This window comes from Strix aluco, unplaced genomic scaffold (genome assembly GCF_031877795.1).
Source record: "Strix aluco isolate bStrAlu1 unplaced genomic scaffold, bStrAlu1.hap1 H_1, whole genome shotgun sequence".
Classification (NCBI taxonomy): domain Eukaryota; kingdom Metazoa; phylum Chordata; class Aves; order Strigiformes; family Strigidae; genus Strix; species Strix aluco.
The window spans coordinates 695,828-723,711 of record NW_027436666.1 but is presented as its reverse complement, the minus strand read 5'-3'; the positions used below and the strand labels follow the sequence as shown (position 1 = coordinate 723,711).

Here is a 27,884-nt window from a genome sequence, read left to right as displayed (position 1 = left end):
GGATCCAGATATTTTTTTGAAAACTGCCTGGAGACCGTGCAAATTCTCCAGGCAACATGTTCCAATGCTAAACTGTCCTCATGGGGAAAGTTTTTCCTCACATCTAGTTGGAAGCTCTTGTTCCAATTTGTGTTTGTTGCCTCTTATTCTCCCGCCATGCACCTCTGAAAAGACTAGCTCCATCTTCTTGATAACCTCCTTGCAGGCACTGAAAGGCTGATATCAGGTCATGCTAGAGCCTTCTCTTCTCCAGGCTGAACAAGTACAGTTCCATCACCCTCTTACCACACGGTATGTGCTCCAGCACATGAACATCTTGGGGGTCCTCTGCTGAACCTACTTCATTTGATCAGCATCGTGCTTGTATTGGAGGGCCCCAAGCTGGGCCAAGTATCTTAGATATGATTTAACGAGTACCAGGTAAAGGGAGATAATCACTTCCCTCACCTTACTGACTATGTTCCTGCTTACACAGCCCAGGGTATTGTTGGCTTCCTCCGTTGCCAGAGCAAATATACTATACTAAATCAGTAGAAATTCACTTCTGGAAACGCTTATATTACACACTGACATGGAGATCTATTCAGATGTGAGCAGGTCAGAACTGCTTACAGGAAAGAGAATTTTGAGGGGCAAAGCGGTGATAACTCCATCGCCTTCTGTGCAAGCAGACTGACAGCATGAGAAACTTGGATAGTCCCACTACAAACCTCTTGGTCCACACAAGAAACAGCTCTGCTGTTACAGAAGTTTCAAGCTGGAGTTAGAATTTCAGTAATAAAGAAAGCCTCTTATTTTAAGAAAGTCCTGACCGATTTATTTTGCTGCTAAGAATCAAAGAAAGCTCTATAGTCTTTCCTCATGGCAGCCACTACCGGGCATGACCATTTTAATGTAGTAACTGAAATGAAATAAAAGAGGGAAAGGGTAGGGCAGACAGTGGGTGGGGGAATGCATATTTTCAAGGGACAAGTAGATAAAGATATAAGCCCTAGTATTTACATGGGGAGTCACATCACCCACCATAACCTAGTTATTTAATAGGTTGCTTAAGAGGCAAGAGAGCTCTTCACCCTACCTCTACCCCATTTAACACATGAGCTTGTACTAATGGTGAGCTCTCATCCAGAAATACATAGCAACTCTGCCTGTGAGTATTACCACATGATGCAAATGAAGTTGTAAAGAGAAATCAACTCATCAATCACAATCACAAGGGGACACTGAGCAATGCAAAAGGATTAGCATTTCAGCCCTGCTCAGGTCTTTCTATCACCACTCTACTTTAATTAAATACCACCTCAAGTGCTTTATTACCATTAGAAATCTCAGTGTTGAAGGCTAGCATTCTGCAACCTAAGTACTGAAGCTAATTAGAAATGAGAAAAAGAAAAATGTTCATTAAAAATTGCGGGATTCCCCTAACAGAAATGATCTACACCTTGGAATAAAGATTTGCCTTTCTGTGGATTTGGAATAACATGTTAAATAGCTTTCTAAGATGAGACCTTTTACTTTGAACCACATGTCTGCCATTGTCTTTTGTAAGCAAAGCTCGATTTAGCTGTAGCTACCAAACCCTTGTTAGAATTTAAAAGATTCTTGGCTTATAGTTAGCTGATAAGAGCCTTAACTCCTCTTCTTCTAACATTTGATACACTAATTTAAATTTTTTCAGACTTGGCACACTCAAGGGCTTTTTGCCTTACTACCCTGGATATACATAAGCTAGTCATTACTATTTATGAAGGCAATGAAAGAAAACATTAAACAGTCAAAGAAATATAAATCTTAGATTCTAACACAGAGAGTGCAACAAGCAGGATTAAAAACAAAACAAAACGAAAAAAACCTGAAGCAAATACAAAGACATTTGCAATTTAAAGCAATACAATATAGCTGAAAAGCAGTTTTCTCTTCCACTTGACTGCCAAGTGACCTGACTCAGGATTTTATGGCTTTCCCAAGAACAAGCTGATGATATCAGTAACATCCAAAACTTAGCAGTGAAATTGCACTGTCATGAGCAAAAGTGAGAAGCAGACAGAACTTCTGATTCAAGTGATAAAGTAAATGTTTTCCTAATTTTTAGCTATGTTAAAATGTAAATATAAATTTGTTTCCCAGTCAGCACATATGTTAGATAAATTTACCTTTATACAGAAGGCCCAAATAAGGCCTATACGTTTCTGAGATCCCACTCAACTAATTAGGGTGAGGCTTTCTTGTTCAGTTTTGTGTATCAGACTTATTTTTAATGTCTGAGGTGATTTCCCAATGCAAATAATACCCCAGAATCACAGAATTGTCTAGGTTGGAAAAGACCTTGAAGATCACCTAGTCCAACCATCAACCCAACATTAACAGTTCCCAACTACACCATATCCCTAAGCGCTAAGTCAACCCGACTCTTCAACACCTCCAGGGATGGGGACTCCACGACGTCCTTGGGCAGCCCATTCCAATGCCTAACAACCTGTTCTGTAAAGAAATACTTCCTAATATGTAGTCTAAACCTCCCCTGGCACAACTTGAGGCCATTACCTCTTGTCTTATCACTTATTACTTGGTTAAAGAAGCTCATCCCCAGCTCTCTGCAACCTTTCAGGTAGCTGTAGAGGGCGATGAGGTCTCCCCTCAGCCTCCTCTTCTCCAGACTAAACAACGCCAGTTCCCTCAGCCGCTCCTCGTACGACATGTGCTCCAGACCCTGCACCAGCTTCGTTGCCCTTCTTTGGACACGCTCAAGTCATTCAATGTCCTTTTTGTAGTGAGGGGCCCAAAACTGAACACAGTAATCGAGGTGCAGCCTCACCAGTGCCGAGTACAGGGGTAAGATCCCTTCCCTGTCCCTGCTGGCCACACTATTTCTGATACAAGCCAGGATGCCATTGGCCTTCTTGGCCACCTGGGCACACTGCTGGCTCATGTTCAGCCGGCTGTCAGTCAGCAACCCCTGGTCCCTCTCTGACTGGCAGCTCTCCAGCCACTCCTCCCCAAGCCTGTAGCGCTGCTGGGGGTTGTTGTGGCCCAAGGGCAGCACCCGGCATTTGGCCTTATTGAAGCTCCTGCAGTTGGCCTCAGCCCACCGCTCCAGCCTGTCCAGGTCTCTCTGCAGAGCCTCCCTACCCTCGAGCCGATCAACACTCCCACCCAGCTTGGTGTCATCTGCAAACTTACTGAGGGTGCACTCGATCCCCTCGTCTAGATCATCAATAAAGATGTTAAACAGGAGTGGCCCCAAAACCGAGCCCTGGGGGACACCACTCGTGACCGGCCGCCAATCGGATTTAACTCCATTCGCGACAACTCTTTGGGCCCGGCCATCCAACCAGTTTTTTACCCAGCAAAGCGTGTGCCCATCCAAGTCATGAGCAGCCAGTTTTGCCAGGAGAATGCTGTGGGAAACTGTGTCAAAGGCCTTACTGAAGTCAAGGTAGACAACATCCACAGCCTTTCCCTTATCCAATAAGCGGGTCGCCCTCTTGTAGAAGATCAGGTTCGTCAAGCAGGACCTGCCTTTCATAAACACCTGCTGACTGGGCCTGATCATCTGGTTGTCCTGCATGTGTTGTGTGATGGTACTCAGGATGAGCTGCTCCACCAGCTTGCCGGGCACCGAAGTCAAGCTGACAGGCCTGTAATTTCCCAGATCATCCTTCTGACTCTTCTTATATATGGGCGTCACATTGGCCAATTTCCAATCTGTTGGGACCTCCCCGGTCAGCCAGGACTGCTGGTAAATGATGGCAAGAGGCTTGGTGAGCACCCCAGCCAGCTCCTTCAGCACCCTCGGGTGTATCCCATCCGGTCCCACAGACTTCAAATATTAACCATTAAAAAGACCTATAATTTTTTAAATTTAACATATGTTGTTATTTAAATAATGTCCAAAAATATCAGCCTAAAAAAAATAATTTTAGGCTAAATTTAAGTATCAGTTAAATGCTTAACACTAATGAAAATACTGTAACTTTTAATTCCACAGTAAACAGCTTTAAATGGTTACGTCTTTCACCATATGGAAAACAATCACTGAACTACGAAGAATCCAACAGCAAACTCTCAGTCATTTTTAATTCATTTTGACTAATAAGAACAAAATATAAGAAGAATACAACACGATAATAAAAGAATCCAGCTTCTAATATGACTGCTTTAGTTTAAATTGTAATGGAACATGAAAGGTTATAAAAATATTTGTTTCAGCTACCAGATTAGAATTTGTTCATAGCACTGATTTAATATTTGGTTTTTAAATGTACCATATTTACAGAAAATAATAATTGGTGATGCGCGTACATTTTTACATTCATCTACCACCTTAAACCCCTAAACACTATCAATTCCCCTGTAAACAATTCTCTTGTCATGAACATACACACAGGAGCTCCTGGAGCTTCCTCTGAAATAAAGCTGTTCTTGAAAAAGGACACAAAAAGCATTCACAAACGGATCATCTGACAAAAGTTTTTGTCAGAAGACAGCAAAGGAATACCCTGGGCAGGTTGCAATGAAGGTGTGAAAGAGCTACACTGGTCATTTCTGGGATTGGCCAACATAGCCAAGCTCGCTTTTCTAATCTGGCAAAACAGATGCAAACTGTATTAAACTACAAATTAAAGAACAGTCAACACACCAGTTTTACTACCACTGTGAAAAGCATCATCTCCAACAACATACTGTAGCTGATGCTTTGAAAAAGTATTAAGAGCAAATGATTTTTACTCTGGTTTTATCATTGTAGTCTTCTTCAGTCAAGGATGTAGAGGTTTGCTAGCTAAGTCTGTGTCAGTTTATTATTGACTTAAATATAAGCAGCAGCTTAAATTAATTAAACTAGTTTATTTTCTACCTCAAGCAGCTTGCAACTTCCTAAAGCTGCAGCAAAAGTTTGCCATTTTTACTTCATTTCTTCCTATAAGCTTATATAACAATATACTTTAAAGGTGCCCCTGCATTATCCTCAGCTGGTGGGCAGAATTGTACTTTCTTTAGAATATTTTTTTTGACTCCATTTGTTAAAAGGAAAAACGGCTGCTTAGGCGTTTCATGATTTCTGTGCAGAACATTCACTATGTGGGAGTGCCTCATTTGCATAGTGGCATGTGGGTAGGATTTGGACAAGCACACTGAAGGATATGACAATCAAAAACAGATATGTGGGAAATCTCTTTTAAATGTAAAAAGACCTCACCCAGGTTTCACTAACTTAGGTAAACATTATTTTTAAGGGAGAAATGAATGCGTAAACTACTCATGAGGTAAAAATTGGCTTCAAGCACTGCAATTCGTTGCATACCAAACTGCGCCCAAGAATAATTTCTTATTCTGTCCTAGGTTTAGCACAGCAAAAATCAATGAGAAATGGAATTTTGATCAATGTTAAAAATTTGCATGTGATTTCTCCAGCTAATGACATGCAGAACAAGTTATAGCTGATTTCTACCGCTGACATTCTGTCAATTTAATAATAGATCCCTCTTTTGATGTAACTTGACTGCCATTAGCATTCCAAATATAGTGAACTGTTTTGTTAATATCTCTACAGAAGAGAAAACTGAAGTAAAAATGTAAAACAGAAGGCAACCTGGACCGGTTTCTTGTGCACAGCACTTGCCTTTCATCCATTGCTCACTGGAAATGTGTAAATCCAGTTCCTTATCAGATTGGGAGAGTAAATTCCTGTTTTGAACCAATTTGAGATTACTAGCCTGCAAAAAATTACTCTGCAGAAGCCAACATAAAAGCTTGATTTTTCAGGCAACAGACATTTTGAAGCAGTCCATGAAACTGCCCTCTTCCTTCAAAACTGAGCTGACGGAAGTGACTCATGCACTTGGCTAGAAAATTCGACATTGTTACCAGTTTTGGAAAAAATGGTCAAGGAGGCACCGAGGCCTACCTTTGCATGATGTAATCATCCACCAACTACACTGATTCTAGGAAGACACTTCCAGATTTCATAAACTCACAATCTGGTCCAACCTACTTTTATGTATTTTATGAGAAACTGCTGGATAGCAACACTAAGTGCAGGACTCTCAAATTATGTCTTTCAAGAGCTAATTTGTTGAGCAATTTCTGCTGCACCTGTGAGTACAATGGTATCCAGCAAAGCAGTGACAGCTCTTATCTGGTCGCTTTTGCTCCACATTATCTATATATTCTATCAGATATTAGTACAGTGTGCACAAACAACTTGGGCTTAGGTTTCTCTAGTAAGCAAACACTGAAGGTTCCCCGATCAGTATCCTTGGGTCTATCTATCCTAAATTTAGCAAACCATACCACACAATCTAAAAAAGCTACTACCATTTACTTCCTGTCAATTTTTTTAATTAATAGGGGTTGCTGTATTTCTTGTATTTCCTCTGTGTTAGCCTAACTCGGACAAGGAGACTATGAATAAAGGGATTTATTTCTCTCTCTTTTCTTTTACACATGAAACAGATAAATGGATTTCCCCTGGAAAAGGATTAATTCTACTTGTACAACTAATGTGTAGACCACTCCTGGAAGACAGTTCGGACTCAGACAATGACCCTTCAAGAATCCCAGCTTATGGCTGTTTAAAAGAACCATTGTATTAGTATAACGAAAAGAATCTCACCTTGTATATAAAGAGATCCTTCACAGTAAGGATACCTTCTGCGGGAAGGAGCACATACTAAGCAATCCCCCTCACCCAACCTGCTCTTACTTTGGAGGAAGCACTGACCATATAAGCTCAGACGGTATAATTAAATCAATTCACTTAAATCAATATAATGTTAAAATAACTTGTGAAGCTCCTTTCCTGTGAACATGAACCCCAGCTTCCAAATAAACCCAACACAATATTTACTGTAAATTTTTTATAAAGTTTGTATTTCAAACACAGGCGCAAATCCTACACCATCCTAAAATATAAATGTTTCCTTCTCCTAATTATTATAGACCAAAGTAACATTTACAGGTAACTGCATTCACAAACAATGGCAATAAAGTAAACCATAACCTAAACCTGTGTGTTCTGGTTAGTAACCAGTTCCTTCTAATCTGTTAGTTTTCATATGTATTTGGTATGTCATGATCACATAAAAGATGCACCACTCTGGTTTAATTTTAAATAAATGGACGTCAACTGACTGTTATTTAAAGTTACCACGTTCTAAAAATAACACATAATGGAAAAAAATGGAATTAAATATGCCAGATCTTACAAATTCCTGTGATAAACAAATGGTCTTCTCAATTTTATGTGTGTTGTAGTTCAGTCATGCTGCATCCTGCAATAATGTTGGGAAGATCAGTGTTGAAAGTGGAGAAAAAAAATCTCCAAGTGTTTGAAGGAGTGACCAACCTATTCTATTTCTTACTATTACTACCTCACAAAAAATTTCCAGCCAGGCTAAAAAAACCAAACAAACAACAAAACCCAAAAAACCAACAACCACCACAAAAACTTCAAAAACCAAAGCCACCTTCCTACTAGGAAAAAAACCCTGGAAGGTGTGGTCAGATGTAATTTTCCAGATTAACCTGAAGGTGCTGAAGACCTTTTAGGCCTTTTTGCTCTCTGCTGTGCAATGCTAACATCAGTGCAAGACTAGTATAACCATGCGATCCTTGAAGTGCCAGAACACTCCCTCATAAAATTCTGTGAAAAAGAATTCAAGATTCCTTCAAACTTCTTTATCAGCAACTTAAACTAAGACTTTGCCTTGATGCAGATGAACACTCACACCCTTCCTTCTGCCAGCTCTACTGTAAATATAGACCACTGCACTTCAGCCAATCTAGACATTTACAGAGCGAACTTGAGCTGCCAGTCCTGATCATTTCATTTTATTTCATTCCGTGGTCATTAACCTCCAGGTTCAGCAGAGAAGCCAATTAATTGTTCAGTCAAATAGTGGATTTTAATTTGTCATTAAGTCAGTGGCATTAAGAAACACTACTGTCTAGTCCATACAACAGAAAATTAAAAATAAAAAGATGCTCACTTCATAAATGTAAGAGATGTATAAATGCAGCATCAAATGACTCATCTGAAAAATCATCAATGGCACACAAAAGACACGTAAAAACAAAAGCAAAAGGTACCTCTATGGCTTTTATTTCTAAAATAGGGTTGGGTAAAATAAAACATGAGTCTGTAAGAGGCACTACATTTATCTGATACAATTGCTCTAAAAGGCAGATGTCTGAATTTTGTAACAGATTTAACATGACTGCAGTGTATCGTTAAAAATCAAACCTACCTGACTTTTTATGCAAATGCAACATTAAAGGCTCCTTCCTCAGAGATACTCCCTACACATTAATATACCCTGTATCTGGTGCTCCAGCTAGACTGTAAAACTTCCTTCACGTAATACAGCAGGAAAGAATGTGGTCATGAAAGAGATAATTGTACTAGATCTAAGATAAAAGTTTAACCTATTTGCTTATTATAAATCCTGAAGTGGGAATTTGGCCTCTTTTTATTCAGAGACTTGAAGTTTTGCCTTTAAAATATCTGCTGTAAGAGCATCCACCATGATGATGACTCAGTTGGCATTTCTTATAGATGTCCTCACATGACCCAGACATACCTTGCAAGAAACACGGTAATGATGTAGTCCTGTTGTTCCTAGCTTAATTACTATTGGGCCTATTGGTAATTTTTGGCACAGGTACATTATACAATAGAGAAAGTAACAGTGAGTTTTCCTCAGAGAGAAAATAAGGAGTTAATTAATGCCGCAAACTAATCTGCAGCTAAATGCAAATTAACTGAAGATAAAGAACATTACAAATGATATTCAGGAAGACACAGATGATTCCCAAGAACTAAACATGTAACATATCTGAGAGAAAAATCACAGTTTTCACAAACTGATTCACACAGCTTCAGATAAAACAGAGAGTGCCAAGATGCTGAACAGGGGTTCTCAAGAGCTTCTCTTTCCAGAAAAGGTAAGACTTTAGCACTCATTAAACGGTCCCACAAGAAGATCCTCATTTCCTTCTGTGAAAAGGATCCGAGGGCAAGAACCAGAGATAACCAGAGATAACCAGAAAACCCTCTGCTTGATTCAGTGCCTCTATAAAAACTAAACTCCCAAATCTAAAGCCAGTATCTGGTGGGGAAAAAAAAAAAAAAAAAAAGGACAAAATCAATAGGAAGAGATTATGACACATCATTGCTGTAGTCAACTCAGTTACTTTTAATTTAAATACAAAGTTTAACTCACAAAAGTTTAAATTTTTATTATTTTTCTAAATTTGAAAGTATCACATCAGATCATCACCTTCTACTTTTGGACTATGAAAAGCAGAGAAGATACAACAAAGCAAATTTAGAAGGATTGTTCACTCCTGATCTCTCTTTCAAGCATCCATGTGCTACTGATAAACAGTGTCAGGCAAGAACAGGAGTAGCCAAGGAAATCTCTACTTCTCCTTCCATTTTCTTAGAAAAATATAACTATTTCTACAATTGCATCAATCCCAACTCAGCAACTGTAATTTAAACTTACTTCTTAACAAATTATTTTTTGAGGGGCCTGTATTTTACAGAACAAGCACTAAGCACTTCAGATATTTTGTGTACTTTTTCTAAATTCTTTTTGCTAATGTAATTTTAAGGATGATCTGTTTAAACCTACTAGAGTAAATTAATTTAATCATGTGAACTCACTCAAAAAACCCCCCAAAACTTAAATCAGAGAATGGATCTAACACTAAGATTTTTTAAAAAATCTTATAACGATAAGCTTTTGATTACCACAGATTAACATGACAAATACTAATATTTAATTTACGCATAGCACATATGTGTTTCCAGCAGCATTTTCTTTCACTAATATTCAGTCACTTTACAAGAACTTTTTTGTGATTGACTTCGGCTGTTACACACAGCACAGATTTAAACATGCAGGAAAAGATCCTCAGTTGATCTGAATCCTCAAAAATGCTCCCTGCAATTCAGCTTGGAAAGCTCAATATTTTGATGTTGCCAGAATATAGATTCAACATTTTTAATATAGGAAAATACTAATCTGTTTATAGCTAAAAAACAAACATCAGAGAAGTATTAGCACACAAAGGCAAAAGGGAAGTAAAGACACAGCAAGAAATAAATTCACACTGTTTCATCACTTTTTTCATAAGTCTCTTGTGGTGTGGTCTGTTTAGCACCTGCTAAGCATAAACTGTATACACTCCTCTTAAAAAATTGTCAACAACTGAAATACAGATTTATTTTCAATTCTGATCTCTTGCTGGTATAAGCACTGTTTGGAAAAGAAAGGTCATCCTTGTGGTCCTGCTCTGTCTAATTCACATACACAAAAAATGGTATGGAGTGGTCTCCAGCAGAAGCCAAAAGAATTAAAACAAGCCCCTGCGAACTTGACTTGCATGTAACTGCTGCCATCTTAATAAGGTGAGAGCAGCTTTTAAATCCCAGGCAGATTCAGAAAATGCAGCCCAGTCCCTGCCATATGGAGACAGCCTGGAATCTGTCAAGTTCACTTAGTGAATTTTATCTTTGGGGAGTCAGTCAGGCAGGCTAGATCAGAATAAACAGGATGCTGTTGAGATCTGGAGGCTAATGCTGGTACAGGCTGGACTACTGAACCAAAAAAATCAGTTTTAAATAAACATGTGGTGACTAGAAAAAATTAACAATAATTAGAGCTGTATAGGCACAAAAACAACTACATGTGATTTTTACCGGGCTCTGAAAGACAACGTTCTCTCTCTGACTTCAGGAATTAGCCAGACTTTCCATTTCTTTCCATTATTTCTTGTATAGTAAGAGATAACAACATTTAATGCTTTATATCAGCTACAAGTATTGATCATTTAAAATACCTTATTTAAATGATGTGCCTAATTATACAACCTTTTCCACAGCTGTTCAAGAAAACATAACAGTAAAAGAAAGCAATGTCATGTTCATATGATCTACACGCAAGCCCAAGCTGCTTCTTCATGCTTCAATAGAAGGAGACAAAAATCTGGGGTCTCCAAACCTATCAAATTCTGTTCTGATGGATGGGGATAAGATAGACTTTGTTGTGTTCTGGGTAAAAGCCAGACTGTTAAATGTAATCTTCTGCACATGCTTTTACTGATATTCAGCATAAAAATAAGCCTTATCCATTTTTATTAGTTGGTCTGAGCCAGAACCAATTCTTTTGATGTCACCTAGCTTATAAAATGCAGCACTATAAGCAAGGGAGGTTTTAAAATGCTTCATAGACTTTATCCATTATATTAATGGGTTTCAGATTGCAATCTGTGGAGCACTTTTTGGTGCTGATCCACAGGCAGCTGGCCAGTCACCTGGAGCTGGCTCCTCTCCTTGTTTCCTTCTGCTTATTCGCTATAAAAGACAGAGCTGAAAATGGGCAAACAAAAAAAAGGACATAATGCCATTTTTAATGCTATTTTTCTAGATAAACACTTACAGTGCTTGCCACATGACCATCCGGAGAAGAAAAGACCATGCAATTATGAAAGGCAACACAGCTTGCTGGCACCATACCAGTGGACCATACTGGGCAGGAGTGGGGGAAGATGGAGCACGAGAGAATTAACTGTTTTTACTATAGGATTAATTCGATTAAACTTTAAGGTGAATGAGTAAAATAGCTCATTTATCAGTGTTCCCCTATTTTCAGGCAACAAGCCAAATTTTCCCTCATGGCCCAACAAGATGAACTTGCATTGCATTGCTATTTTCCAGAATTATTTCCAGTTTAAACCACTTCTTTTAAGAATGTCCTGATAAATACTCTTTAGAAATGACATCTTGCACTGGAAAGACTATTTCTTTGAATACTTTAAGTGACACCTACAGATACATCCAGGGAATTCAAATTATCTCTCTATATAAAGTAAGCAGAGAAAGCTATAATGACCTGTGTCACCAGGGTAGGAAAGGCTTCTGGGAACCTAATCAGCAAATCATAATAAAAAAGATATCTATATTTACCTACCAATCTTTTGAAGAAAATGCTTCTATACTACCAGCCTTTCATTTAAATTATTTCTTATTTTCACATATGTATTTTCTATGTATTTTAGCAGGTTTTCCCCAGCAAAATCACTTTATCTTGATTGAGAAATATAGCCACCATGCAGATTTTAAGGTTGTGGAATTACTACAGTAAGTCAACACTAACAGTACACTATCGCTTAATAGTAAACAGATCCAACAGCTAAAATCATTTAAGCTATCAGTAATAGCTATTATTAGATCATGGAAAATATTTGTAAGTGCATGCCCAAACAAATAATAAATAGCACACAGCAGGAGATAGGTTTATTCAAAGCAGCACTGGAATATGTAATTTACTAGTTTCAGTTCCACAAAAGGAGGCTGTGGTACGGTCAAATCTGTGTTCCACTGAAATCTTCCACCTGCGAGGAACAGGTCAGCCTTGGTAGTCGAGAAAACCCTGCCTGATAAAGCCACCAGGGAGGCAAGACTACCAATAAGAAATACTCATTCCTCATTCTTTGGTTTTGAGATCCACCACTGCTCCATCATAATAATGTGCAGAGCTTAGTTCAAACTTAGATTTAAGAAACATCTGCAACTGCTCCTAGTTTGTCCTTTACAGTACAAAAAGCGGCACTACGCCAGCCTAAACAAAGCCTAAGATCTAAATATTTACTATGCCCAAAATACGTTCATTAAAAATCCTTGTTTTTTCAATGAAGCAATTTCCTGTTTAGACTTCGGTATCTCTCAGGCCAAAGTTACCTTTTGCAGAAAGATGCAGTCTCTCACAGTAAATGACAAGTGTCTAGTTCAGGTATCAGGAACAAAAGATTTATAAAAACCTTCATGCAGATATCTTCAGATCATAACATTTATTGCAATAGACAATTTATTTTGTTTCCAGTAATAGCCTTTAAATAATTTTAAAATACATTCTAAAATATTTTTCGCCCATTCATGTGAAAAACCATCTTCAGATTGTAACTTTTTTTTAAAACCAAAAATATAGTTTTGACAAATTTTACAATTTTTTTTTTTTTTTAAAGAACCTTCATAGACAATGATGTACACTGGTAATAAAAGCACTACAAAAGGGTAAACTTTTGGCTACTTACAAGCAACAGCTTTAAAAAAGTGGGTTTTGAAAAAATAATACTTCCTATGCTTTTAGCTCTCACTTCACAGTATCCTACAGAAACTTTTAGGAGCACTGGCAATATCTCATCCTAACTTTAATAGGTAGTAAGTAAGTAATGATGCCCAAATAGAAAGTCTTTTGTCTAGAAGTTCTTTCTCCCATGACAAAGTAGAGGGGAAAAAAAACCACCCCACAAAAAACCCCATAAGCAGATGTTGTAGAATCGGCCATGATCACGTAATGACAAGTTTTATGAAACATGTCAAAAACCAGGCATAAAAGCAAAAGGAGTATTAAAACAGATACAGATTAAACAGAACAATTTTTCTACAGGTGTATCGCACATCATGCACTGATCAAACGCAGATCTTCTCACATGTGCTTGTTCAATACAGTGAAATACATCTGTTTGTTCAACTGCTGTGAAATACAACTGAAATTCAAGTAGTTCCAGTGGACACACAGAATCACCATTCACAATCAAGAGTTTGATGACACTCTTCATTCATAAATACTAAATAAGAACTTTTCTTTATAGAAGAAGCTGGGACCTTCACCCTTATTGCCATTCTACCATAATCATGGTGTAATTCCTTACTGTCTCCACGCTTCACATTATCCATCTATAAATAAGTAAGCATGTTTGGACTTCTTGTCATGCGTATCCAATTTCAATAAATTTGATTTTGGGTTCTCAAGATATTATTCAGTAATGTGTTATTCTCAAACTCAATATTAAATAAATAAAATTATCAAGTGCTTGATTTTCAATAGGACAAGATCACTGTCTTGAACTATATTTTTAGTCTGTCATTAAACATTTTATTGCTAGTCCTAGGACCATCTTTATTCACAAGCCAAACAAAGAGTAATTCTACTCTTTTACACATTTGATTATTGAGGAAAAATCGATACACTAGTATGTAGAACTAAGTAACTGAAGACTGATGAAGGTAAACTATGACTTCTATTAAATTTAAAAAAAACCCAAAAAATGGAAAAAAGCTTAAAATACACTGTGAAGCCACTAGTCTTAACATAATAATTCAATTATATCTTAATCTTTACCCTCATTCCTTCTCTGCAGCCTTCCCTTTCCCTTTATTTTTTCACTTCAGCAACTATAAAGTCTGTAGCTACATAGTTTATTGGTGATTCTCAGCCTGGAGAATCCATGGGCTTGTATGCAGTATGAAAATAAGAGTAAAAATCTGGATCGTGACTATGACAGCAGTGAAGCAGTCAGTCTAGGGCTATCTTGCAAGAACAAATCCTGCAATAATTAAGTAGCTGTTTTCTAATACACTGCTTCTTTCTCTGAAGTGCCATTAACTATTGTGGCATTCAGTTGGAATGAGAATGTGAAGAGGGAAAGCATAATTTCTGGAGAACACATCACCCTTACAGTACAAATCAGTACTGCAGGAATTTTTGCTGCCATGTGGATCTTCCAGAAATCTGTAAACCTACAGAGATTAGAAGTAAAACAACAGCAAACATGTTAGCAAGGACAACATACCACTAACGCTATTTCCAGGCTCACAAGGAAAGATACTTCCTCTCAGTTAACTGAGCGAGAAGGAATGGGCAATGGATTGGCTTATAGACTGCCGACTGGTTAAACAATTGTTCCAGAAGAGACTATTGGCACTAATATATTCAGAATTCATGCTGTTCCATCTACAAGCATGATTTTTCCATAAAGATCCTGTAGGATATCAGCACAATGTAAGTCAAAATGTAGTATTTAAAAATTAGTTCCCTTTCTGGATTAAGTCACAATGTAAATGTCTACAAGAGACTAATAGATGCCACAATGATTGTAAATTGATATAGATGATGTAAGCCCTGACATTTAATGTTTCTATAAATGTATGGGAAAATAAAAAATAATTATCTCCTTTTTAGAAGACTTGCAAGCAAGTCTTCTGGCACACTGTCAACCTTTTTAATCAAAATACGTTTCAAACTTGGTTTAGAATTAAGGTAGGTCACATAGAAACTTATTTTAATTCATTTGCAAAATGTGTACTCTTTCATGTACCTATGACAGTAAAAAGCAAGAGTATAGAAGATGGGATATTTTCATTCTTTTTATTGTTCAACAGTATGTTCAAAGGATCTGTCAAGTATTTTTGCTGGATGTGCTTAATCCTGGAGCTTTCAGACACAGCTTGTTACCTTCTTTCCACTTCAACACAGTTTTGTGCTGTATTTATGACGCTGAGACTAAACTAGGTCTGCTTGGAAAAGGTAAAACCTAACAAAAAGAAACCTGGAGTTGCAAAGAGAAGAGCCGTATACAACATGGTAGGAAGAGTAGTGTATGAAGTTTTCATTGCAAATATTGCCAAATTTTATAAAGGGTATCATTCTCATAGATTAGATCAAAAAAAAAACCCTTATGTTTTACTATTAAGACACTGCAAGAAGTGGTGGTTAAATGAAACAGAAGAGCAATATACCACGGCCACTGGTCTGAATGCAACTCACGTTGAAACACGGTATGGTGAAATTACTTAATTATCTGAATCTGGTTTTGTTCAGGAGATGGTATAGTCTTTCATACCAGAAAATCAACACTGATTTTTTTTTTTTCGTTGGCAGCTGCTGTTAGTCTCCAAAATCAACCTGAGAAACTAACTGAAATGGACAAGTCCCACCATTCATAGAGAGGGAGGGATGTATCTCCACCAATGAACTGTTCAACTTGCTTGGCATTTCTGCGTCCTGAAAGGCGTATTTGAGAATGGTCATATTAGATTTAAGGGTGGAGTCTGAGACTTCAGCTGAATATAAAGGTGGTGACTTGGATATGCATCAGCCACTAAAGAAACAAAAATTGATTGGGAAGTGCTCCAAGATACCTTTGGGAAGGGACTTTGTGAAGAAAATGGAAGGAAATGGAGGTAACAATAAAGGGCTCAGAACTAAAGCTTTCAATTGTATGAAGCGCTTCAGACTTAACAGCCTAGCATTTACTTAAAAAATTAGAATTAAGTCCCTAAATACTTCACTTCCAAAGGCAAACTCCCAAAACCAAACTGGTGTGACACAACGTTATCTGTCTACCTTTACAGGCAATGTGAAGTACTACACCTGTGAGAACTGTAAACTCTTACACCTAGGGAAGACATCAGTTAAGAACATGGCTGAAGTTAATGATCCTTGAATGTAAAGGAGTGGTGTGCATACAACAAGCAGGAAAAAATGAAAGATTCTGAAAAAGTGAAATGGTCCAATAGAATCTATCATGCAAAGCTTGGGTTTGTAGGTGGAAACAGCACTATGGCATTTTCATGCTTGTTAACAGACTGTGCAAGTTAAATGGAAAGAATTCTTTGTGTGTTCAATTCCTGCAAATCTATTTGGCATACAAGGGCACAAATAGAGCAGAAGAATACTCACAAGACTAAGTAAAAACCCCTTTACTTCCAAAATTTTGCTTTATGATGTTTGCCTTACATTTCAGATAGTTATATCACTTGCAATTTTAAACTTTGAAAGTAGGAAAACTCAGAATTCTGAGCACTCACTTTCGAAAGCTTAAAATCCTTTCCTTCCCTACAATTTAAAAACCTGCACATAACAGTGAAAAGTGAACCTGCTTGCCTATTAGATCACACTGCCATCATACACCATATATTCTGAATGTAACACTAATGCAAATACCTGCACCAAGCGCCCTATATATTACTAATTTTACCAAAGAACACTGTTATGTCACTACTTCAGTATTTTTGAACACTGTTATGTCACTACTTCAGTATTTTATTGAAATAAATATCCATGATTTAAAGTGGTTCCCACTGGCTGTAGTAATATAAAAGATGTCTTTTTGTCCCCACAGTTGTCTGCAAAAGTTTTCAAGAAGAGCTCATTTATAAGAAGAATACAAGTACAGCACTTCTGTTTCAGATTCCCACTCCGTAGATTTCTGCTTTACATGTTTCTTTTTCCTGGTTGCTGAATGCCCATCAAGTCTATGTCATCTTTTATAGGAAGAGCACGAGAAAACCTCTTCAATGACAACTGAAGTGTGCTACATTACACCATTTTACCGCAAACTAAAAATAACCCCACTTATTACTCAACTTTCACTAGACCTGAAATTATCAACTGGTTTAGCAGCCCGCTATCACAGTGATGCAACTTCTGCTGGAGCTGTTTGCGTGCCTCTGCCTTCCCTGCAGCACACAGCACACAGGCAGCTGACAGCACCGACTTGTACTCTCTCGGGTTTTGTGCCAGTGAGATTTATGAGCCTGCTGCTCCCGGTACTCTGACCCACACTCCTCTGCCTGAAGAGTAACTACTTCCAAAGCAGATTTGGAAAAATAGGTGGTGTGCCCACTACTCAACCAAAGTGAAAATGATGGCAGCTTAAGTTAATACTCCAAGGGTATAAACCACACTGTTGAACAGTGTGTATACTGCCTATTCTATGAACTCTCATAGAGGGAGGCAGTAATTTTTGGCAGAGAGGTAGGGCACAAAGTCAGAAGCAGAAATGCCTTAAATCATCTCTACACGGGTTGCCAGAGCTGATCACTCAGACCTTGAGTATGTACTAATTTTGCTGAGCGTCCTTATTTTTTAAAAAATAAATTACAATTATACCCATTTCAAAGATGGGGAAATGAAGCATGGAGAAGTTTCACAATTTGTCCAAGGCCACACAGCTCTTGCGGGGCACACATGAGAGTAGGATCCAGCAATGCTCATTTACAGACATTAACTGAAATTCTCTCTTGGTCCAGACATTTGATCACACCACACAAGTAACATTTGCACTTCAGAAAGTTCAATCCCATCAGTATTCTCAATATTGAAGAACAGGATTTCAAAAGTTATTAAAAATATTTTAAAACAGGTTAACTTGTGGAATGCTATTTTCAGCTTCCCAAGGTTTTTATTTCCTTAGGACTTGCTTTAGCAGTTCTGAAATCCTAAATAGGATTCGTTAGTACACTAGCAATTCTCATCCAAACGATCACTCGGTCTAATGGTGTACTCTACCCACATAACAGGAATAACCTTCAGACCACTTTTATGTTTCTGATGGAGAACCACCTAAAAATAATACGTTATTTGAGTATCTGCATATTCTTTCCTCTCCTTCCCTTTAAAGAACGACTGGTTTTGGTCATATAGGCATGGAACAAGTGAAGGACTCCAGAATTTTCAGACTGTTTCTGTCACTGATCCACCACCTAGAGAATATCCCCGTCTCTTCTTGAAGAAACAGAGATTCTATCAGTTACCTACATCTCTATCACGTATATTGTCAGGATTACAGCTTCTAAAGTGCTTTGAATTTTTCTTTCTATTTTCACATATATCCCAGACATACAGTTTTCTCTCTCCACAGAAGAAATTTTAACTTATACATGAAGAGGTTAAGATCTTTCTCCAGTGAAAGCTCGGTAACATATACACCAGTTAATTCACATCAGACTGTTCAGTACTCCTTTCTGTTTTAACTTCACATGTCCAGTATGTCAACTTAATTAGTTATATAATAAAATAGAACATCAGATGTAGATCTCCAAGAATTCTTCAGTCATACTCCTTAAAATCGTATTTTGGACTGCCTGAACAAACATGATCATCTGTATGAACTTTTGTGCTTTTATAATTCCAAACAGCAAAAGCAAAAGTCACAGGAACGGGTATTTTAAAATCTACCTCATCTTCCCTACCTCAGAGCCAGGTACATCCAGCAGTTGAGAGTTAAAAGAGCCAAAAAAGACGCCCTCAACCTCTATGAGTTTACGAAAGTACATTCACTTTAATCTGTTCATGCTCCATGTCAAACATACCCCTTTAAAAGAATTTCATAGCATGCATTGCCTTCAAAATTGCAAATATAAAGTATCTGATAACATTTAATGGCCTCTAGGTATAATCAGCATAAAACCAGCATAAAAGAGACTCAATATGAATATGAAATGTTTAAACCAAACGTGATGGAAGCTCATGGGGAATTCTGCCACACATGCTGTCCTTTATTCTAGGAGGTCCTTCAGCTGTCTACCTTCACTGTCCTTGTAGGGGGTACAGCAAAATGACATAGAAAAAAAGAAACCTAAGCATCGGCATGCTGCAGCAGTGTTTAACCACTGTTTCAATGAAGCAAGCTTTGATCACTTCCTAGGAAAAAGCAATGACCTGTCCTTTAAGGAGAGCATTTTCTCTTTTGATCTGTGTGTTGCACTCATTTAAACTGAATTCCAAGAGTCTTATTTAATACTTAGTTATAAAAATATCATATAAACAGACAAAAATTCATGACACTCACAAATCTCCACTCCAGTTATTTTATATTAACAGCTTTATTCAGTTGGTAGCTTTGAAAGATGTCAGAAGTAGGTTCTAATGTACTACAAAATTTGCAGTATTCAGTTGCAAGTACTGTATATATCAGCTAAATATAACCACACTATTTATCTATTATTTATACCCTAAATACCATATCTGCCAAGGCAAAAGCAGAAGTGCCCAATCATCATTTCTGCATTTGTCCCTGTACCACCCACGTAAATGATATACAGGTAGGATATGGAGAAGCCCACAAAGCTAAATCTGAGTATCTAAAAGCAGAGATTGTATGAGAATCTTCTACAACACATCTCTTGCAGGTTATAGAAAATAATGAAAGACCCAAGGGATTAATATATGTTCATTAAGATCTGGACTAAAATCTGCCTATTTATTGCAATTCAATTAATTCCAGTTGAGAATAATTCTAGGTTTTGCGGACCTGGGATAAAATTCCAGCAAAGATGAATTAACTCTTCCTCCTCAGAGTGCAAGAGAGAAAACATCCTCCTGGACAAGATCAAAAATAATGATTGCTGATATCAAAGTTACATAATCCTAAAAATAAATTAATTCTTACAAATCAAAATTCCTTTAATGTTTCATGACCTACAGCTACTACAAATAATGTAACAGACATCTGGACTTAAGATAAAGATTCACATTTTCCTAAAATTCACTGTGTTTGGATTCCTGAGAATTATTCTACCAAATATTATTCTTAATATTAGGTAGACTAATTCTCAGTCTCAAATTTGGACTCTAAATTGAAAAGAAGATTTCTGAATTTTTCCCTTGCTCAGGTGCAAGGTTATAGTCTGTATCCATCCCTAGCCTAAAACACCTAAACTGATGTCTGCAGAAGACATCATGCTTTTCTTCTTCTTAGGCATGGATCCAGTACTGTTACATTTAGATCTAGATGTTAGATACAAGTTAAGAAGTGATGGGAAGCTGCACAACAAATTTATCCTGGTTATTTTAACAACAGATGAAAATGCCATTATAGTTAAACCTAAATTACTTATTCCTCATTTTTGCTAGGCTGAACGCATAATTTTCAGTCTGCATTTACCCAAGAAAGTAATTGCCATATGACACTCAGAGAACTGGAGCTAGCTTTCTCCTACACCAACACCTTTACACCTTAAGGTTGCCATCTGGAAATGAAATCTTGGAATTGTGGCATATTAATTTCCAAGCTCTTCCTCACCCTAGTTCTACAAAAGGCATCTGAACTAATAAGAATTATTCTCTTCCCCACTTGCCCACCTTTACATTTTCTATGATGATCCTGGGACCTATTTCAATATGTAAGAGGTCAGTCTTTCAAATTTTTATCAGGACTGCTGAAAGCAAGTTCCTCTATAAATTCACCTGGATTTGTCTTTTGTTCTCAGTAGTAATTGCCTGTTGCTTCATCTCTTATATCTGATATACTTATATCTGATATTCTAACATTTTCTAGACAAGTAAGATTTTTAATGCATCTTTAGAATCAGACAATATAAAACTCTTTTCCATAACGTTAGTTACATTCTCCATGTAGTAGCACTGACCTGCTGAAATCATTTATTGCACAGCTGTTCTTTGCTATCATTTTGGGGCCTGAATAAAGAAAAGACAGAAACTTCTCTGCTCTTATTTTGATAGGTACCAGTGGCAAATGAAATTGCTGTTGTTTGGACTAAAAGAGTTCAAACCCCAGCAATGGTTTATGAACTCTCTGAACACTGAAAAAAAAAAAGAGCAAAACAAAAGGGCTTACCTACCACAATTTAATAAAGAGTTGATAGCATTAAGATGTCGCTATTTCCACATCTCGGGACATATTTTCAGTATTAGCATGCATTAAATGACTAAAACCCCCAAAATTGCATTTTGCGGTTTTGAACCTGTTCCCAGTGCGTGAATTTCTGAACAAAAATTTAATCTCTTAATTGTCTTAACAACACGGTGACCAAAAGAGCAAGCAAGGTATTGCTAACTGAAAGCAAAATGTAAAATCTTCACAATCCTGATCATTCCTCAGTGTCAAAGCAAAGGCCATAAGATGAAACAAACGAAGATGAAAGGTTCAGTTCAAAACCAAACTGTTCTAAGATCTTGAGGTGGCTAGAAAGACTCTAAAATCAGATAAATACAGTTAGAATACAATTAATGGCTTTAGACCTGCAAGCCTTCTAATCTATGGACTCACATCTGATTTTGAAAAGGAGCTGTAAGTATTGTAGTTAATTTTAGAAGATATATAGACAACTTGTTGAGTACCTGTACACTGGATGACTTTCATTTTGGAAAACTGTCGATTTCACTATTGGCAAAATCATAACCCTTCATAAATCTGCAGCACAACTTCAGGATTGATATTTCTTCAATATCAGAGGGAAGCAGATTTAACCATAAGTAAGGAAAGAAAAACCTACTACTGCTCCCCCAATCATCCTCATTACAACATGAATAATATTAGCATCTTGCTACATAAAAAAGGATAAAATACTTGAGGCACTTAGCCCATTGGCAAATTATGCTTGGGGATTTCTAGATGAATGACTTGTATCTATGTTTACAGCCTGTCAGCAGAGTGCTCACTGTTTACTCTGGAATTAATCCAGGTCCATAAAACTAGTGATACATCAATGTAACAGATGTGCTTAAGTGACTATGCATTATAAGGCGATTTGCTTTAGTTATAAAAACTGGGTAACCAGTTTTAAGTTGATTTTGACAATCACAGTCTGTAACCCATCAGCACCTACTGTATCAATTACTGTTAGCAGACTGGTAATCTCTAGTTCTAAGGACTTCAAAATTTCACTATTTGGCTCTCAAAAGCATCTAGACTGATATAAGTATTAGAGTTGGATCATAGGTTCCTAGTTATTAGCACGTTTAAATTTTTCCCTAGAATATCACTGTGTTGAAAACAGTTTACCTTACGTTCAACTCATGCTTACACAATGCTGGAATGTAAACATAAGAAGTTTCTTTATCTTCAGGACACACAATGGAGCCCAAGGCAATGCTAGTGCTGCTCTCTAAAGGATCTACTCAGCAAATAAAATGCAAGCTTTGTTTAACAACTGTTAATGCCTTTGGATTTAGAGGCTCTGTTAAGAGGTCATTTTCATTATTATCTACTTTTCTAATCAATTTGTGACTTTCTGGCTGCTTGCAACTTAACTATGAATACTTGAGTTGAAAGTTTTTGACACACATGTCAGAGTTCTTTTTCCTCCCGCATTTGACTGTCAGAACTCTTTCAGAGGTGGTGGTATGAACTGCCACGTTAAATACAAAAAAATCTATTTTAAAATGCTTTTTCTTCTTTTTCTTTGATGCTCTCTATTGTGAAACTTTTATAATGTTGATCATAGAGAACTTTGAAGAAAAAAGCTAATAATATCATTGAATTGATAGTGGAAGCTAGAACTTCAGACTTGAGACTGAAGTGTCCTAAAGAGTCTACTGAAAATTTTTTGCTCTCCACTTTGAAAGGTCTGTCTGTATGATCTTCTGTCATAGCTAGCAAAGACCCTGACTGCATTTTTCATCACATGTAACTTTATGGGCTTGGCATGGAAACAGGTCTTCACATATTGCCCAGAGAAGCTGGGGCTGCCCCCTCCCTGGAAAGGTTCAAGGCCAGGTTGGACGGGGCTTTGGGCAACCTGGGCTAGTGGAAGGTGTCTCTGCCCATGGCAGAGGTGGTGGAACTAGATGATCTTTAAGGTCTCTTCCAACCTAAACCATTCCATGATTTTATGCTATAGTTCTGTAACATTATACACATGTCGTTTTAGTCTATATTAATTTTCAAAAATGTAGAGGTAGGAACACTGCAGGATTCATTATGTGGAATAACAAGATGTCAGATGAAAGCAAGTCTCCTATAAAACATACAGCATGGTTTGAGGTTTCAACAAACTAATAGGCTGTTTTAACTAAAGGTAGGGCCAGAAGATAATTTTTTAGTATGATAAAACCTGAGGATACCTAAGTCCTTAATGTAAATATATGCATTTTGAAGTGATACACATTTGTATTAAATCATCAAACTACATTGTTACTCTAAGTATAATATTCCTGAAATGCCTTTACAAAGCCAGCTGGAAACCTTGACATTTCATCCATATTGTTATTTATATACATATTTACTGCTGCCACCTGCTTGTAACTTGGCTCATATCATGAAGCAGTACATTTCCCTTGTTTCATTATACTTTGACATTTCACTATAACTACATAGCTGCCCATTTCTCAGTTTCCAATTGCTCTGCAGCCGCTCTTGAATTATATTGGCTTAGTAATAGAATAAAGATCTTTCTCTGTGGTAGTACTAGCCTCTTTTTTTTCATACCCAGATGGTACAAATCGCTGCTGGCACATGTAACAATTACAGCACAGCTTCTGCTGCTTAAATGAACCCCCATAAACCCCACAGAGTTAGATTAGATTAGGGAATTGGGAGGTGAGGAGGAGGTCTGGCCAGTGGTCTCAGCTGAAACAGATAAGTATTTGGTACAGCCTGTGTGTGGCTGTGATGAAGTATACAGCATGCTTACAGTGTACTGTTCAGTGAGTCTGTTCTAAGGAAGAAAGGAAAATTAGCTAATAAAGTTAATAAAACTAATTTCATAATCAGTATCACAACACCCAGTTTTACTATTATTTGAATAACTGGGTTATTTGAATACCTCGTGATGTCTCATAAAACAGACAGTTTCCAAGGAATAATGCTGGAAACAGCAGTCACCAAGAGAAACTTGGATCCCTTACTCAAATTTACATATGTTCTTGCTTCACTCAGACTATCAAAGTGAATCAACCAGCTCTTTGATATTTCTGAAGAAAGCTGATGACCACTATCCTCAGACCTTTAAAAATACATATAAATTTCCAGTTCCTCTGTGCATTTCTCTGAGTAGAAATGCCAGCAACTGAGCGTAGCGTAATGGGATTAACTGAAGAGGTCCTGTGAGAACACTGAACTAAGCTGGTTTGGAGAAGGAGAAAAATTCACTCTGGGCAAACCTGCTTGATAGACAAACAACGTTTCTATGTTGTCAGTCCAAGAGTTTGTCATGAGCCATTTTAAACGTACAAAAGGAAAACTACAGCATGAAAATCTTTACATGTGAAATAAATCTTTTATGACTTCACCAAAGTTATAGTGCTTTAAAACCTGGCACACACACGTGTGTGTGTGTGTTTGCAGATATATATTTATTCAATTAATTTTTAGGAATCCTCTAGGTCTTCAGTATTTAAAAGATAGTAAAATTGAAGGACAAAATATATGAAAGAAGGATGATAAATATATTAAAAATTATTGTAAAACTATGTACATTTGGCATTCATATAGGTCATACAAAATAATTTCACGTTTCTAAGAAAGCACCTGCTCTACCTTGTTCCTCAACTTTGTCCTGATCAGGAGAAGAGACGAAGTCTTGTTGCGTACCTGAAAGGCCAACAGTTACAGACTTACTGTAGCAAGGGAGAAAAGGAAGGAATTTACTGTCATTTTGCCAGTCCCCAACTTAACATGAAAATGATTCATTTTTCCCACTGATTGATAAGAAAGTTAATCAAAAGGCCAAAATTAAATCTATTTAGTGTTTAGAGTGCAAAATCATTGCCTCATATTGCATCTCTAAATCAAATACAATATGGTAACTTACAGGAACCCACATTTTTTATTGTTAAAATTAATTTAACAGTGTACTAAAATGACTAGAACTGCATGCAAAGCACTAATTTTTCCTGCTGTCACATCCTGACAACCACATCTCAGGACAGAATGGGAAAATGCAAAGACTATTCATTTCTCACATGGCACAAATAGAAAGCTCAAGCAGTTGGAGAAAACAATTCTCAGTTTTTAAACCTTGTTTCTATCTTAGCTGGGAATGAGCAAACCCATCCTCATTCACTCAGGCTCAAAATATAGGCCATGTTTCAAAAAACAGTTTAGTTTCTAGTTTCTGTTTAGGCCCTGGAAAAATAAACTTTTTATAAAAGGACTAGAAGCCTTGACAATCATCAACTCTTCTGAAAATTTGGCTATTTATTTTGCTATCTAAATTTGGCTCTACAAAAAGCTGTTAAGGGAGATAAGAGGATTTCTTCTGGATAATGAAAATAATAGGGTACACCCCATCTCACCAGTAACAAAAGCTTCAAGAAGAGCTTCACATACATTCTTCCTGATCAAACTGCAGATTCTGGAATGAAAAACTGATACTCATCTGCCCAAAAGTGAAGCCCACGGATCTCTCAGGAAAAACACAAATACCTAGGAACCACCTACCCCAGTAAGGGAATAGAAACTTGTCTGTCAAACACACAAATGCATGCACTACTGGGAGCAGTGGCGACCTATCACACTCTGAATACGAAACCATGCGTATGAAATTAAGAAACAATGCAACTAGAACGAACAGACAATCGAAGTTGCTTCCCTTCTTTAATCAATTCCTCCAAAAGTAGGTCTAACGCAAATTAAGAAGTTTTTTCCCTTGAAGTACGGTTACAATCTATGTCCTTCAGAGCAGCTGACATTGTGCTCCCCTAGAGAATGTACTGAACGCTTCCCCCTGTGCTTATGATCTTTACTGTTTGGACTGACTAATAGCAGTACTTGAAAACATGGAGAAAATTACATTAATCAAAATTAGCAATAAAAGCTTATTATTTCAGTCTTCTTCAAAAATGACCTGACCAGCAGAAAACCTAACTTTGGACTTTTTTTTAGTCTCAAAGAATTTACTTTTGTCTCTGAAGAGACTGTTAAATACATTTGTGAAGACACCTACCTCTCCCTGCTGTTTTAGTTTTGAACCAGAGAAAATTTTTAAAAACTTTATTCCCATAAGGCTCTTCAAACATTGATTTGGAGACAGAGCTGAAAAATCTAAGTATTAAAATGAGAGGCAGACTTTCCCTTCAGTCAAAGTAGTTATATTATCTAGCTGAATGAATAAAACAGCGTTTTCCCCAAATCTCCTAAATTCAGTTCCTGTTTATAGTACCACTTATACGTGGCAAATACAGCAGAAATCAGTTTAATTTCTAGCTGTAAGAAAAACAAATGCAGATGCAGCAGGAGGCAAGGAGGAAAGAGCTATGATAAAACAGGTTGAAGACTTGCAAAGTATTCGGGATATCTGAGGAAGAACAGTTAAGCCATATGATGTGGCCTGTTATAATACCTGGAAATAATATTTTTCTAAGTCTGCTACTTGACTTAGGCTCTAAAATTCAATGGTGATAGCAGAAGGTATACACCATTCGTTAAAAACCTAGAGAGCAGACCAAAATGAAATATTGCTACTCTTCAAACATATTTTATGAAACAATGTTCACTAGAATCTTGATAAGAAAAATTGTTGGTGGAGTACTCTCATTTTCCACAAAGAAAACACAATACGTTGCTAACACTGGAAAGAAACAACTTGAAATTTGGATTCAGCTGCTCATCATTTTATTAATGGACTCATCATTTCTATATGATGCCATGTCAAATGTCTTTGAAGGAGTTCACTTTGTGAATCTTTCCATTTATTGAAGCTTTAGCTATGCATAGTCTTTGCAAGTATTTTGACTCATTTTCTTGCTTGTAATACCACACAGTTTTATGTTATCCCATTCTGCTGTCCTCCCCACTACTACTGACAAGCCATTTTAGCCATTCTCTGTACAGCTTTTCAGCACATGCTTTTTCCTCATTCTATTTACCTTATAAAGATCTAGTATTAGAAAAAGAGGTAAGTGAGAGTTAGATTAGGAGAGAGAAGCAGCAAAAATACTGTACCCATGGGAGAAATAAGAAGCAGCATAAGGAAAAATAGAAAGGACAAAAGTAAAACTCAGCATAGGAAAAATGTTATGTTTTAAAGAAATAAAGACCTGAGAGAACAGAAATTAATTAAATACCATGGAGACAGATTAATATATATGAACATGGAAATCTTTGAATTAATTGATGAAGGTGTTTCTGCTATTTACATTTATTTTAAAAAAAAAAAAGAGAAATTTGTAATGCAACTGTTAATCAGTTGCTAAACTTTACGGAGTAACATCATTTAAAAAGAATATCATCTTAGTTAATTATTTTAATTTTTATTCCCCAGAAGTATTTTTCTAATTTAACTTTGCACAACCAAGCTTATGTATTTATCTTCCCTCCACCATGATCTGTACTTGTATTTTAAAGAAAACGATACATAAGCATAAGACAAGGGTTCAAACTACACCTGAGGAACAACTTAAGAAGTTAATTAATCTAAAAAAAATATCAGTTTTCCAAGAAGCTATGTTTTTCCTACACTTTCCAAATAACACTCATACAATGGAAACAAAACTTGTAACCTACTCGATTTTACTCTTAAGACAAACTTTCACACTACAGCCTTGCTGTCAAAAGCTGATGTGAAATTC

At 37.0% G+C, this 27,884-nt stretch overlaps 1 protein-coding gene across 26 annotated transcripts in view; it reads right to left on the bottom strand.

The window, feature by feature from the left end:
• LOC141919139 (RNA binding protein fox-1 homolog 1) overlaps positions 1-27,884 on the bottom strand; it is a 766,805-nt gene that overhangs the window by 165,772 nt on the left and 573,149 nt on the right. For 3 of the 26 annotated variants that reach the window (XM_074814133.1, XM_074814135.1, XM_074814134.1), the window contains one exon: positions 24,853-24,906. The exons of the other annotated variants lie outside the window; for them this stretch is intronic. In XM_074814133.1, the coding sequence (XP_074670234.1) occupies positions 24,853-24,906 (54 nt within the window). The remainder of the gene's footprint in view (positions 1-24,852; positions 24,907-27,884) is intronic. 26 annotated transcript variants of the gene reach the window in all.